This window comes from Lichtheimia ornata, assembly GCF_029851405.1.
Source record: "Lichtheimia ornata isolate CBS 291.66 chromosome Unknown scaffold00086, whole genome shotgun sequence".
NCBI classification, from domain to species: Eukaryota; Fungi; Mucoromycota; class Mucoromycetes; order Mucorales; family Lichtheimiaceae; genus Lichtheimia; species Lichtheimia ornata.
This window is the reverse complement of record NW_026695406.1, coordinates 112848-125657: the sequence shown is the minus strand read 5'-3', so window position 1 is coordinate 125657 and position 12810 is coordinate 112848. Positions and strand designations below refer to the sequence as shown.

Genomic DNA, 12810 nt, shown 5'->3' with positions numbered 1-12810 from the left:
CCCCACATTCTCGAGCAAGGGGTTAATAATAGATGAAAGTTACTGGGATTAATGATATGGGTTACACACACACATTGTTTGTAAGAAGAACAGAGATGACGATGCTTGGTAACGAATGGTCATGCGATATGGATTTATGGTTTGACAAACTTGCTGTGTATAGCAAACAAAGGGAGCACGAAAGATATTCAGGTAACAAAGGAAAGCTTCATTCTTTTAGTCTATGAAACAACAACAACTACTACTACAACAAGTATAATAAGAGGAGGAATATGGGGTGGACTCATTCCATTGCTACTTGATTGATTAAGCTCCTTATAAATCCATGACAATGAGGTCGTTCTGTTCATGTGTGTGTGTCGTTTCATTGTGTCGGAGAGAGTGCCGCATGTCTGGATAAAGGAAACCATGCCAAGTGTATGCCAAGTTTATAGCCTTTCTTTTTCCAGTAACCATGAGTTTTGGTATCGAGCTTCGAGTAATATCAACTAGTGCATTTGGACATCAACCCGCATTCCTCGTATACTAATGCAACTCGACGACTGACGATAGAACCAAGTCCCTGCCATTGTCGACTATGTTGCTGACGGCATCCAGCAATTGCAACGATTTCGGAACTTTATACGCGATCGATCCCAAATTGAAAAGGAGTATGCACAGAAGCTTGACAACCTTGCCAAAAAGTATTCCAGCAACAGCAACAAGAGCACCAACGTTGAGGAGGATGAATGGGAGGGCATGGATACCAGGTAAGTTGGGAGGGGTGGTGTGTGTGTGTGTGTGTGTATGAGATCATTCTGACATACTCACTCACACACATGAGAATAGCACATCCAACGCAGCATGGAAGGGTCTTATCACTCAAACGGGGATGGTGGCCAAATGTCATTTTGAATTGATGGAGAATCTGAATGGCCCAATGATGGATGCTCTCAAAGGCACAATCACTCGAAAAGAAGAATCTCGCAAAAAGGTAACCTTTATGCCAAGAGGATGCCGAGAAATCATGCATACTAATTTCTATCCCATCTAGCATGTGTCATTCTATCAAAAGCTCAAGGCAGAGAGAGACAGGACATATCAAGACAAGGACAAAGCAAAAGGATTATACGATGACAGCTGCATGGAGATTCAAAACATACGCAATAAGATTGCAAAAGGCACTGGTGATCAAGAAAAGGTAAAAGGAGGAGGATCATTATCCGGGAATGGCAAAGGCTTATTTATGTATATCACAGTATCAACGACAACTTGACAATGCCATCATCGAATGCAACAACAAAAAGGTAAATTAGGAGAGGGTTGATAAAGGCATATCACTTACAAGAGGATGGGATATCACAGAATGCGTATTTGCTTGCTTTGAGCGTCGCCAATGCTGAAAGGGAAAAATACTATGAAGAGGATCTTCCTATGCTAGCTGATGTAAGTGCACACACATGTCATGTGTGTTTGTAGGGATGAATGGATCGGAGGCTGATAACAATCATTATTAGCAACTGCAAGATCTTGACAGCACGCGTGTTTTGGCATTGCAGGAAATCTATCGGAGCTACATTGAAAAGACCAGCAGCACCATGGCATCCATCAAGCATTATTATGCAGAAGCACTGGGGCCGGTCGACCAAATGGATGCAACAGCAGATGCCGCCATATTCCAATCATCCCATTTACCGGATCCACATCAGCAGGAGGATATGAACAAGCACTTTTCATTTGTGCCTTGGAATGGAGGAGCGAATGCAGCTGGCACAGCCGTGGACACGGATGATCGATTGGTGATTGATGAGCCTTCCGTTATCTTTTTGAACAATAAGCTTATCAAAGATCGGCGTCGATTGGATCAATTAGGTGACGAGCTATCGCGAAATTCAGATCAAATGAAGAGCTTTGAATCAGAATTGAAAACGATCCAAAACAAGGCATCTGCTCAGTATGATGTGACACACGAGGTAAATGAGAAAATGGGCTCTTACTATCAATGGCTGCTAATCTTGTATATTATATAGCGACTTGTGGAGGTAGCAAGGAATGTTACCATGTTATCAACTCAAAAGGCACGTGTCAAGAGCGAAGTCGATTTGATCATCCAAAGTATCGGTGATAGCGGGTTGAACATGCAAAGCCATGACTTTAAGGCGTCTTCATTCACAATTCCAACAACATGCGACTATTGTGGAAACACTATTTGGGGTCTATCAAAGCAAGGGATGACTTGTAAAGGTACAATATGCATTATGGGTGAATGGATGGAATAATGGATTTAACTAACATGGTGTTGTTGGATAGCGTGTGGTCTCAATTGTCATGCTAAATGTGAAATGAAGGTGGCTCCAAATTGTACCAAGGTCAAAGGAAAGATCAATCGCTATCATCCATCCCCTGCTCCTCAACCAAGTCCATCATCAACACCAAGAACATCCAATGCAACTAGACCCTCCTCTTCTTTACCCACAAGTCCCACCACGGCTGCACCCCTTGGAACACAAACGATTGCTGTAGAATCAGCCCTATCCGTACGAGCACTCTATGACTACAACGCACAATCATCTGATGAGCTTACCATCAACGAGGGAGAATTACTGAATATTATTGGATCAGAAGGTGTGTGTGCTCACTTGTTGTTGATTTTCAACCTCGTTTACTCACCACTATTTTCGTTAGATGATGGCGAGAATGGATGGCTAAAAGTGGCAAGAGGTCAAGAGACAGGTTATGTTCCAGCCAACTACATTACATTTGAACAAACGACCCCATCAACATCACCATCACCACCACCACCCGTATCACCCTTTGAAGCCACTACTACTACTACTCCATCACCACAGCAACCTATTGAAGAACCACCTATCCAGGCACAACAAGAGCATCTTCAAGAACAACAACAACATCCTATCGTTACCCATGAACAGAGCCCACCACCATCACCTCCTACCTATGTGGTGGCCATGTATGATTTCGAAGCAGTGAATAGTGATGAGTTGAATATCCGTGAAGGCGACCGAATCCTTGTAACAAAAAAAGATGATAGTGGATGGTGGGAAGGAACATTAAATGGACGTTCAGGAATGTTTCCGGCTAATTATGTGGAATAAACATGGAAGTTCACCTGGAGAATATGTGATTGCTTATCCAAAATAGTGGTTCGTGCACAAACACCACCCCTTGTTGTATATTCACGTGTCCTATTCACGTATATTTATAATTCTCAATTTATTGTACATGAATGATGATGATTGTTATCAAAAAAGAGATATGGGGAGATGAGGGGGATGGGTGAGTGGTAGTAGAATGTGGGTGGGTGGGTAGGTGTAGCCATGGATACCATGCGCTGGGTACTCGTGGTTTCGATCTCCTTTGCAAGTTGCACTCGTGCTCCTTTCCCTTATTTCCTCTTTACCCAACTCACTTGTCATGACGACCAGCAAAATATCCCAAATCGTCAGAGACATTGAATCCGCAAGATGTAAAGGACAATGGTATGCCATCCCTGAGTTGGCTAGGAGGTACAAAAAGTACTGTAGTAGTGGCACAGGTATCGTTTTCTTGGGGTGACACGTCAAACACAGCGCTCCATGGCTCACCATGCGTTCCCATTTCAGTCTTGGAGCAAACCATTCTTGTCGAAGCAACCCTGGCGCAATACATTGAGAACTACGAGGACGATGACGGCAATCAAGTACGCGTAGAGTCCCATCAGGTCGAACCGTTACTGCAGCAACTGGAGTCGGCCCTTGAATCGGCAAACGACTTGACAACGGATGCAGAAAAAGAGGTATGTGGTGGTGGTGCTTATGCATGATGCATCCATCATCATCTCATACAACTTGAAATATAGTTTTGTCGCGTGGTGATGGCACGTTGCTATTATGAATGTGATGAAATGCCAAAAGCATTGGATATCGTGGAAGCCTTGTCATTCAAAAAAGACGATGTTGCTTCCGGCTATGGTCTTATCCTCTTTTTGCAAGCAAGAGCTATCAAAGGTAATGCATACGAGATGGGTTGTAAGATGGAGGATGTATGAATTGGACAAGTAACTGGTTGCTATGGTAGCCATTGGATATGAAAAGGCCGGCAATATGGATGCTGCCATGCAGAGCTTTTTGGGGATTATGGATCTGTTAAAGAATGCCAGTGAGGCCAGCAGCAATGATCTTGTATTTATCGAATGGACCGAAGAAGCATTGTATCGAGCTGTGCTAGCAGCCATTGGAAATAGGTAAAAGAAGAATTCGGGATGATTGGGATGTGGCGGGAATATTGATCCATGTTACACATTACTGCTACAGGTCATTGGTACAACAGCAGCACACGGTGGATTTTATTCGAACGTATCACAATGTTACGGTTGGACAGCCGATTGGTTGGCGCACCATCAAACGCATGAATATCATACGGCATTCCACAAAGTACTTGTCATCACTCTTCACTGCCGGACACTACATTGATACCAATGGGTAAGGGACATACATGATGTCATGTGTGATATGGATTCGGTATTTATTATTGTTGTTGTAGACAACTACCTGGTTCACAGCAGGCCTTTACTTCTGAGATCATGTCCTTATATACCCTATACGAGAGAATGCTATTGTCCGAAGCCTATTTTCCCAAAGCAGGCGATACCAACTGGCTGGTGATCGATTTCGTTAATCAGCTTGCCGCGGATATCGACATTTTGGATAACTTGACACCGCAACACCTTCGAGGATTTATGGAGGTAAGCTTCTACTACATTAGAATCATCATCATGATAATAGAGCTAACATGAGGTGAGGGTTGATAGGTTTTGGAAAGAGCAGCTCAACGCACATTCAACTCCCCTTGCATTACGCGGCACATGTTTTATACTTTGATGCGACTCTGCGATTACGAGGAAGCGAAGCATGCCTTGCATTCATATTTGCATCAAGTGGGGTTGAGTACCAAAGAATGGCAAGACGCACGATCCGCTGGAGATGCTTTTGTAACCAATTCCTTGACTGGAAAAAGCCAACCTATCCCACATGTTGAAGGTCATGCTTTGGATCATCTTGTGCAAAGAACCGTCAGTGGCAAGCGGGTTTCGATTGCATCACAGCGAATCGATGAAAAGGAGTCATTGTCGGATATGATTCACGTGTTTTTGGAAGCTGTCAAGTTGTATTGTGTTCACGTTGGGGATGGGCCTGCTGCTGTGGAGATGGCGGAGATGGCACGTAAAAAGCTGGTGGCGGATGTTGTACCAACAGCCGAAGGACCCAAGCTTGAAGCCCAGGTGTATCGTGCTACCGGTATCGCTTACAGTTGTTTAGCTCGGCAAAGTAAGTGGGATGATGGTGGTTGCTTACGAGAAGAATGAAGCTCCTAACAAAGAGAATTCATAGCAAGCGATTCGAGTCTACGTGCAACCTACTATGAGAAGGCGCTTGAAGCGTTTTGTGAATCAGCCGATATGGATCCACACAGCTGGAAAACATACTATCACCTTGCATTACAATATGCTGAGATGCGCGACACACAAAATGCATTGCAAGCAGTAACACGAGCCCTTCAGCAAAATTCCAACGAGATTTCCCTTTGGCATTTATTGACACTTGTATGCTCATGTCCTGGTCAAAACGATCTTACGCGTGCCTTGAAGACTTGTGAACTTGGCCTTCAGCAACAAACGCCTGAGGATGATCAACCTGATGTTATAGAGCAACGTCTTTTGCTACAAATGACGCAATCACTCTTGTTCGAAAAGCTTTACGGCCCACAAGCAGCATTGGAAGCTCAAGAAGGATTATTTGCAGCATACGGCAAAATGGAACAATCAGCCGCTGACAATCAACACGCTCTCCTGTACCAAAATAAGAATCTCATTGTGTCAGGCTCACTCAACAACTTGGGACAAAGCGAGACCCAATTATCACAACAACGACGCCGTGGATTAAGTGTCAGCAGCCAACAAGTGCCTCAAGTGGAAGAGTTACAGATATCTGCTTCTCGATCCACGGATGATGTTCATACCAGCAGGCAACGTCGATCCCCTTCAACCTTTAGCAATGGGAATAGCAACACGTTTTTGACGGTGCCTGATGAAGATACGCATAGCATACCAGAGAGTGTACGCACCAACTCAAGTCATCGATCCTATGGATTACACCTCTTCAGCTCACGAAGCACAACTAGACGATCAAAAAGAGATTTAACAGTGAATGAAGCACCTTGTAATTTCCCGGGGGATCTTTCTCCTGAAGGTAAGAGGATAATTTGGCAATATCCATTCTATAAAATACCAATGACTTTTATCAGGGCTATCTCATGGCAGTACATCGCAAAGCAGCATGTCGAGTTTATTAAAACCAACAGCACCCGTCAATGGACAACAGCTTCATTTATCCACTCGGCTACGACAACAACATTTTGCCAGTATACTAGCCGACCTTTGGTTGCTATCAGCGTCTTCTTTTTTGAAGCTGGGCAAACTTGGTGAAGCACTCAAGGCAATTGAGGAAGCTGAGAATGCCGATCGCACATCCAATGCGCGCGTGTGGGCTATGTTGGGACGCTATTGGCTTGCCCAAAAGAATATAGACAATGCAATAGAGGCATTCGAAAAGGGCGCAGGCATTGATCCTCAAGACATTGACAATTCGCTTTGTTTGGCCAATGCCTACTTTGAAATAGGCAACATGGAAATGGCCGAAGGAACACTGGAGAGTTTGACCAAAGGATTTGGATGGCATAGTGCTGCAGCATGGTAAAGTGTGATGTTCATGACACATTGGGTGATGATGATGACAACCTTCAACCTTACTCTGGAAATCATTTTTGTAGGTTCCATTTGGGACGTATCCATCAATGTATGCATCGAAGCGATCGAGCTAAAGAATGCATGATGTACGCATTGGATCTTGAAAATACGCAACCCATTCAACCATTTTCTATTTTACCAGTTTATATTTGACGTACACACACACACACAATGATAAACAATGATGTTAAAATGGAATGGGTATTATTATTGTAATTTCACTATGCGTCTTCTGCTTGTCTAAGCTTTCTCATCTCGTTGAATGCACGTATAAAGAGCGGTCGAATCTCGTTGATCTCCATAAGTGACATGTTGTTCATCTATTTTGATGTCTTTAGCATTGGGGGAATCACACTCGGCTTGTAATAATATACCATCAAGGATTCATCATCCAGGGATTGGATACCAAGACGTGTCTTTGCTTGTCGTGTTTCTCTTAAATCCTTCAATAGCCGCCGTACTTGTTCCGCATTAGGGATATCAGTGGATGCCCTGTAATAGAAGTAGTGAGATAGAGAGTCACCCCATCTACTTTGAACATACGTACACTTCTAATAACATATGTGAGAGTTCCATGTATCGAAACGGTAGCTGACTGAATTCGGGTTCTGTTTGCTCATCTTCCAATTTGCTCGTCAAGTTTTCTATAGCAGCATCGAATGTTGAATACCATGAGCGTAATAAAAGAGTGATCCTATCTTACCAACTGTTAACCACTCTGGTGGCACCACTGTGCATAAATTGTTCCTCTTCATGAGCAGAGCAAGCCATACTGGAACTGTACTTTTGAGTGGTGGTTGAAAAGGTCCAATGGTGCCCTGTTTCAAATGTCAAGTTCAACAACAACCCCTTCCAACGATCGATCTTGTAGATCAAAGGTAGACCTACCTGAATGAAGTCGAGTTTTGGTAGTTTGACTGTGGGAATGATTGTTATCGTCTCATTGCCGGCAAGGAATTCAATTTCACGAGGAGTGAACGAAGACTGATGTTGTCGCGGTAAAGCCATGGTGAAAAAGCAAGAACAAGGAACGAGCGGAAGATGTGTAACCCATTATTGACGGTGTCATTGTCATAGAAAACCAGCCCGCAGAAATTGTATCGTCAATGCAAGATATCTCGTCTTATCCTCTCTTCAAGTGTCTCCTTCACGTATACATCTTCCTTGTGTCTGCCTTGTTATATAAAGGACCTATTGCCTTACATTCGATCGCTTTTTGTCATAGCCCCTTGTATAGTTTGATATATAGAATTTATTCTTGAGTACTTAAATACTATTGCACATCTCAATAAAGCTCGTATTTGCCTATCTACGAGCTATGACTTCACTACTATGTTGCTTCCAGAGATCGCCATGGCCATTCAGGAACAACATCGCGACCCAATGAACGTTCTCACCCTAATGCTGTTTATTGTCGCCGTTTTCAACGTCCTATGGTAGTAATTAGTGCTGCTGTCTGGTATGGCCAATGGTGAAAGTTGTATCGAGAATGAATGAAGATAAAGGAGCACAAGGACTGCAAACTCACGCTTCTCCTCTTTGACAACACTGAGTTCGAAACTTGAGAGGAGTAAGCCCACCCAATGAGATTGAGCCATTGATTTTAATCTACCTTTATCATGCCATTACACGCTATTGAGCTCCCATAAAAATGTGTGCATTGCAGCAATCGATTTGGTGTTTGCTCCGCTACATGGTAATGTAAATTTTATGTTGAAAACGCGTACTTTTTGCTTTCCCAAAAAAGTATGTATTTGGTCCATCATGCATGTTCCACCTCGTGGTATTAAAAATGGGGATATGGTGTAGTGGTATCACGTTTGCTTTGCATGCAAAAGGCCCGGGGTTCAAGTCCCCGTGTCTCCAATCCTGATTTTCGAATTCCAACAAAGGAATTAGAAGGACATTCTCTTTTTTTTGGCTATCCGAGATCACGTGATCTTCTTGAAAATCGACATGTCAATGCAATAGCTATGGATGTTTTACTTAGAAGAGGTATCTTTTTTGGAGCTCTCAATCACAAGCCACTGTTATGGGATCAAAATACGTGGAGATCGAACCAATGTTACAAACCCTTTCATCCCACATCTATGTACCAGCACTCTGAATATAAACGTCACCATCAACGTCCATCTTACATAACATGTGGATGGTGTCTATTGATGGCGAATGGTATCAAATGTGGAATTGTGTGGGAGTCTTCTTTCTTGCTGTGCGATGACAAACAAGGTGCATGATCCAGAGCTATTGATAAGGATGCTGGTTGTTGTATAGTAGGGTAAGGGATACGAGAATGTATGGGCAATAATAGAAGAAAGCTAACTCTATTTTATACCTAGCAAAATTTGGATCGTTATGATGATGCCTACTAACATTTGGCTCTCTTGATGAAAATGCCCTTCTTTATTCTATTGCGGAACACTTGCTGTAATACAAGTTTGGGATTGGGTGGTAGGTGACATATTGACGGATGGTTGGCTTTCAGGGTCAGCATTATTACTATTGCCGTGGGTTGTTTGTGGTGGCATGTGGTATAATAATAGACTATCTTTGGTAGTAGTAGTGGGCGGATGAGATGAGCCGTTTGGTGGTGGGCAATTACTAGAATAATAAGGTTCTTGTTGTTGGCCATGATGATGCCGCTTGTTGGCATCCATCTTTTGTGAGTCACAGCATGCGCATGATGGTGATGATGACGTTGGGGCAGAGTTGTTGTAGGTTGTTGTTGTTTGGGGTACAGATGTCAGTTGAGATGTTGTTGCCATGGCAACATGTTGATGTGGTGAATGTGATGATGGCAACGGGGGTGATGGTGGAGTGAAAGATGAAAAGCGACCTATATTAGGTTCAACGCGATATTGCATAAATGGTGGTTCCTGAATTGTGTATTGCGGAGGAGCTTGATTGATAAGATGGGATCGGGTCATGTGAAAGTGCAAAGCTGTGCGTGATGAGAAGCGTCGATCACAGTGTGGATGTAAGCAAAGAAATCGGCGACACCTGTGAGATATCTTATAATGGTGATCTGTCTCGGATGCGCTACGAAAAGTCTTGTCGCACAGTGAACAAATACGAGGTGGATACGTGACATTGATGAGCGAGAGTAAGGAAATGTATCGATTCTCCACTGTAAGCGTGTTGTAATAATAAGGAAGTGTCATGTGTCGTTGATAGGTGGCTCTCTCTCCTCGTGGAATAGGATGGCCTTGGTGTGGTTGTTGTTGTTGTTGTTGTTCAATAACTTGAAAGGAACTGTTTGCTTTGCCATTGGGTTTTTCAAAAGATGCAGGAGAGACAATGGTCATTTTCAAAGGGAAATGAGAGTTCATTGTGGCGTGTAAAAGAATGTTAATGTTCACGGCATCTACGTGGGATGAGTGTTGTATAAAAAGAGAGAAACGGGGTCGTGCAACCAACAAGCAAAAGGACAAGGCTGCATCTGCATGGCAGCACGTGATACGTCGTCGCCACATTAACTCTCACACCACGTCGTTACGCTCCCCCTCTCCCCCAACTCAGTTTGGCTCACTCGACTACTACTCCTTTTTCTTCTCCCCTCCTCATTCGAGATGAGCTTGCACCAACAAAAACGTTCGTCCATTGTACAACCTCGTCCAACCAAAGCGTCAATGTTGCGTCAACAAGGTCAACCATCCAGTCCTACTCCTTCCCCTGCTGCTGCTGCTGATGTGTCACGTTCCCGGGATTCGACAACTGTCAAAAAGAGCGTCTCGAGGGGTCCTCAAGCTAAAGCATCCGAGGGGATTCGAGCATTCATGGCTAGCAAGCGTGCTGCTGCCCAACAGCAACGAAAGACGGCTTCACAACCATCCACGCCATCCACACCAAGAAATCGTGTCATGACAGGTGCCGACCGTTATACGTTTGATGATGAGGACGCTTTTGGTCAACCATCCTCGAAACCCAATCTCAAGATTCAGACCATCATCAAGCAAGCAAAGTCTTCAGGAAAACTCAACATCTCCAACCGAGAATTGGCAACGATTCCCGAGGAAGTTTGGTCAATGTGAGTATCATCATCATTGCATAAGCAACGTATTGGTCGGTGTTATTCATGCATCAATCGTTCTTTTTCAGGTACCACGTGGATCCAAACAAGATTGTTGTTGATTTCAGTTCCTCAGGTGATGCTTGGTATGATTCGACAGAGCTCAACAAGTTTATTGCGACGAACAACGAGATCACTGAACTTGACGAGAAGATCGGTACCGAATTTGGAGCTTTGACCTTGATCGATGTAAGTTTGTTAAAGAGGGTCTATTATTTATCACACACACTCACTCACAACCTTGTTGCTATGCTAGATGCGGAACAATCAGCTATCATCGCTACCTGACACGTTGAATCAGCTGAGCCAATTGACAGTATTGCATTTGTCACACAATGCTTTTGAGACCATTCCTTCAAGCGTGTTTGATCTTGTCAAGCTAAGGGATTTGGACTTGGCTCATAACAAGTTGCGTGTGGTGCCATCGGATATTGGAAGATTGTCGCAATTGGAGATTTTGAACTTGAACGACAACCAACTACAAGAGATGGCCGCTGATGTGGGACAGTTACACAAGCTCCGTAAGCTCTATCTAAGCGAGAATCAACTTGTGGAGTTACCAGCTGTGGAGTCATTGAATGGATGGCAAAAATTGGAAGAGTTACATGTATCCAACAACCAATTACGCGTGCTTTTCAAAGGTAAGTTATCATGATGGGCGGGGTGAAAGGGAATGAACAGTTGCACTAATGTGATTATAGGATCATCCACTGCTGATGGAATTGCCTTACCAAAATTGACTCGTTTGGATGCACATCAAAATAGCATGACGACTCTGACAGATGAAGGATGCAGCAAAGTGATTTCTCTCCCTAATCTCAAGGAATTGCTCTTGGCTTATAACCAGCTATCCGACGATACAAGCATCTCATTACTCAACAGCGCCCCTGAAATCCAAACGCTTGACATCTCTTCGAATCTCTTTGCCGATATTCCATCCACCGTACTTGAATTGCGTGAATTGATACGATTGGATGTTAGTGCAAATCATCTACGTGTCCTTCGTCCTGATTTGGGCAAGCTTGAGCATCTTGCAGTGATCAATTGGGAAGGCAATCCACTTCGCTCGGTGCCTAGGAATGTGACTATGGTGGAGCTCATTGAATCGTTGCGATCAAAAATGACATTGGAAGAAGAAAAGGGCAACGAAGCAGCAAATGATGATGATGCCACGACCAACAGGGATGCAGGGGGATTGGTTGCACCAGCAGCTGATTCAACCGATGAAAAGGTGGATGAACCAACAACAACACCTACCATTGTGCGTGCGAGTGGAACACTTGATCTATCAAACCAGCAGCTGGATGATGTGACGCATGATGCACTGACTCAATCCAACATGACACCTGCAACCCTCCAATTGCATCACAATCGATTGCAAGATATACCAACGACGCTTGATTTGTTCGCGAATACCCTGGTTCACCTTCATCTCCACCACAATCGTATATCCCAACTATCGTTGACTACTACTACATCCTCATTCCCGATTTTTGCATCACTCAAGACCCTTTCTCTTGCCAACAATCGTATTGCTTCGATTGAAGCTACGCCTGAAGCTGAACCTATTTTCCCCAAGCTTGTTGAACTCGACGTTAGCTACAATGCTTTGACCATTTTACCCGAGGATTTGACCACACATTTACCATCGCTTCGCACGCTACGAGCAAACACGAACCAAATCGGCAAAATCTCTGCAACAAGCTTAGAGAATTTGGAAGTGATTGATCTTGCCAACAACGACATTGCTTATCTACCACCCGAGATTGGTCGTATTCGCAGTATCAAAGAGCTGATGTTGTATGGTAACAGGTAAGCGATATTGATTAGCTTTGTGCGTGCCCTTTATTGACGTGTGGATGGTGTAGATTCCGTATTCCACGACCTACAGTGTTAGATCAAGGCACACAAGCCGTACTCGAATTCCTTCGTCGTAGATTAGGTGAATAAATTGAAA

General features: G+C 43.7%; 5 protein-coding genes and 1 non-coding gene across 6 annotated transcripts; 4 read left to right on the top strand and 2 right to left on the bottom strand.

Annotated features, from left to right (window-relative positions):
• Positions 1 to 454: 454 nt before the first annotated feature.
• On the top strand, positions 455 to 3095 carry O0I10_011306 (uncharacterized protein; the record flags this gene model as incomplete). Its single annotated transcript, XM_058491275.1, has 10 exons — positions 455 to 478; positions 553 to 749; positions 829 to 973; positions 1034 to 1180; positions 1239 to 1286; positions 1345 to 1425; positions 1497 to 1952; positions 2010 to 2223; positions 2290 to 2604; positions 2665 to 3095. The coding sequence occupies 10 exons, from the start codon at positions 455 to 457 to the stop codon at positions 3093 to 3095; spliced, it is 2058 nt and encodes a 685-aa protein (XP_058337999.1).
• A 319-nt stretch (positions 3096 to 3414) lies between these two features.
• Positions 3415 to 6937, top strand: O0I10_011305 (uncharacterized protein; the record flags this gene model as incomplete). The annotated part of the gene is made up of 10 exons (XM_058491274.1): positions 3415 to 3535; positions 3603 to 3775; positions 3839 to 3986; positions 4057 to 4222; positions 4293 to 4460; positions 4522 to 4723; positions 4790 to 5306; positions 5370 to 6227; positions 6283 to 6730; positions 6808 to 6937. 10 exons carry the CDS (start codon positions 3415 to 3417, stop codon positions 6935 to 6937), a joined length of 2931 nt encoding a protein of 976 aa, XP_058337998.1.
• A 68-nt stretch (positions 6938 to 7005) lies between these two features.
• Positions 7006 to 7792, bottom strand: O0I10_011304 (uncharacterized protein; the record flags this gene model as incomplete). The annotated part of the gene is made up of 5 exons (XM_058491273.1): positions 7006 to 7104; positions 7159 to 7276; positions 7332 to 7428; positions 7488 to 7602; positions 7673 to 7792. 5 exons carry the CDS (start codon positions 7790 to 7792, stop codon positions 7006 to 7008), a joined length of 549 nt encoding a protein of 182 aa, XP_058337997.1.
• Positions 7793 to 8578: 786 nt separating this feature from the next.
• On the top strand, positions 8579 to 8650 carry O0I10_011303. Its single transcript has one exon. It is a non-coding gene; the product is annotated as a tRNA-Ala (tRNA).
• Positions 8651 to 9192: 542 nt separating this feature from the next.
• O0I10_011302 (uncharacterized protein) lies at positions 9193 to 10113 on the bottom strand (the record flags this gene model as incomplete). The annotated part of the gene is made up of 1 exon (XM_058491272.1): positions 9193 to 10113. One exon carries the CDS (start codon positions 10111 to 10113, stop codon positions 9193 to 9195), a length of 921 nt encoding a protein of 306 aa, XP_058337996.1.
• A 240-nt stretch (positions 10114 to 10353) lies between these two features.
• O0I10_011301 (uncharacterized protein) lies at positions 10354 to 12803 on the top strand (the record flags this gene model as incomplete). The annotated part of the gene is made up of 5 exons (XM_058491271.1): positions 10354 to 10811; positions 10883 to 11042; positions 11110 to 11494; positions 11555 to 12665; positions 12722 to 12803. 5 exons carry the CDS (start codon positions 10354 to 10356, stop codon positions 12801 to 12803), a joined length of 2196 nt encoding a protein of 731 aa, XP_058337995.1.
• Between the last annotated feature and the right edge of the window lie 7 nt (positions 12804 to 12810).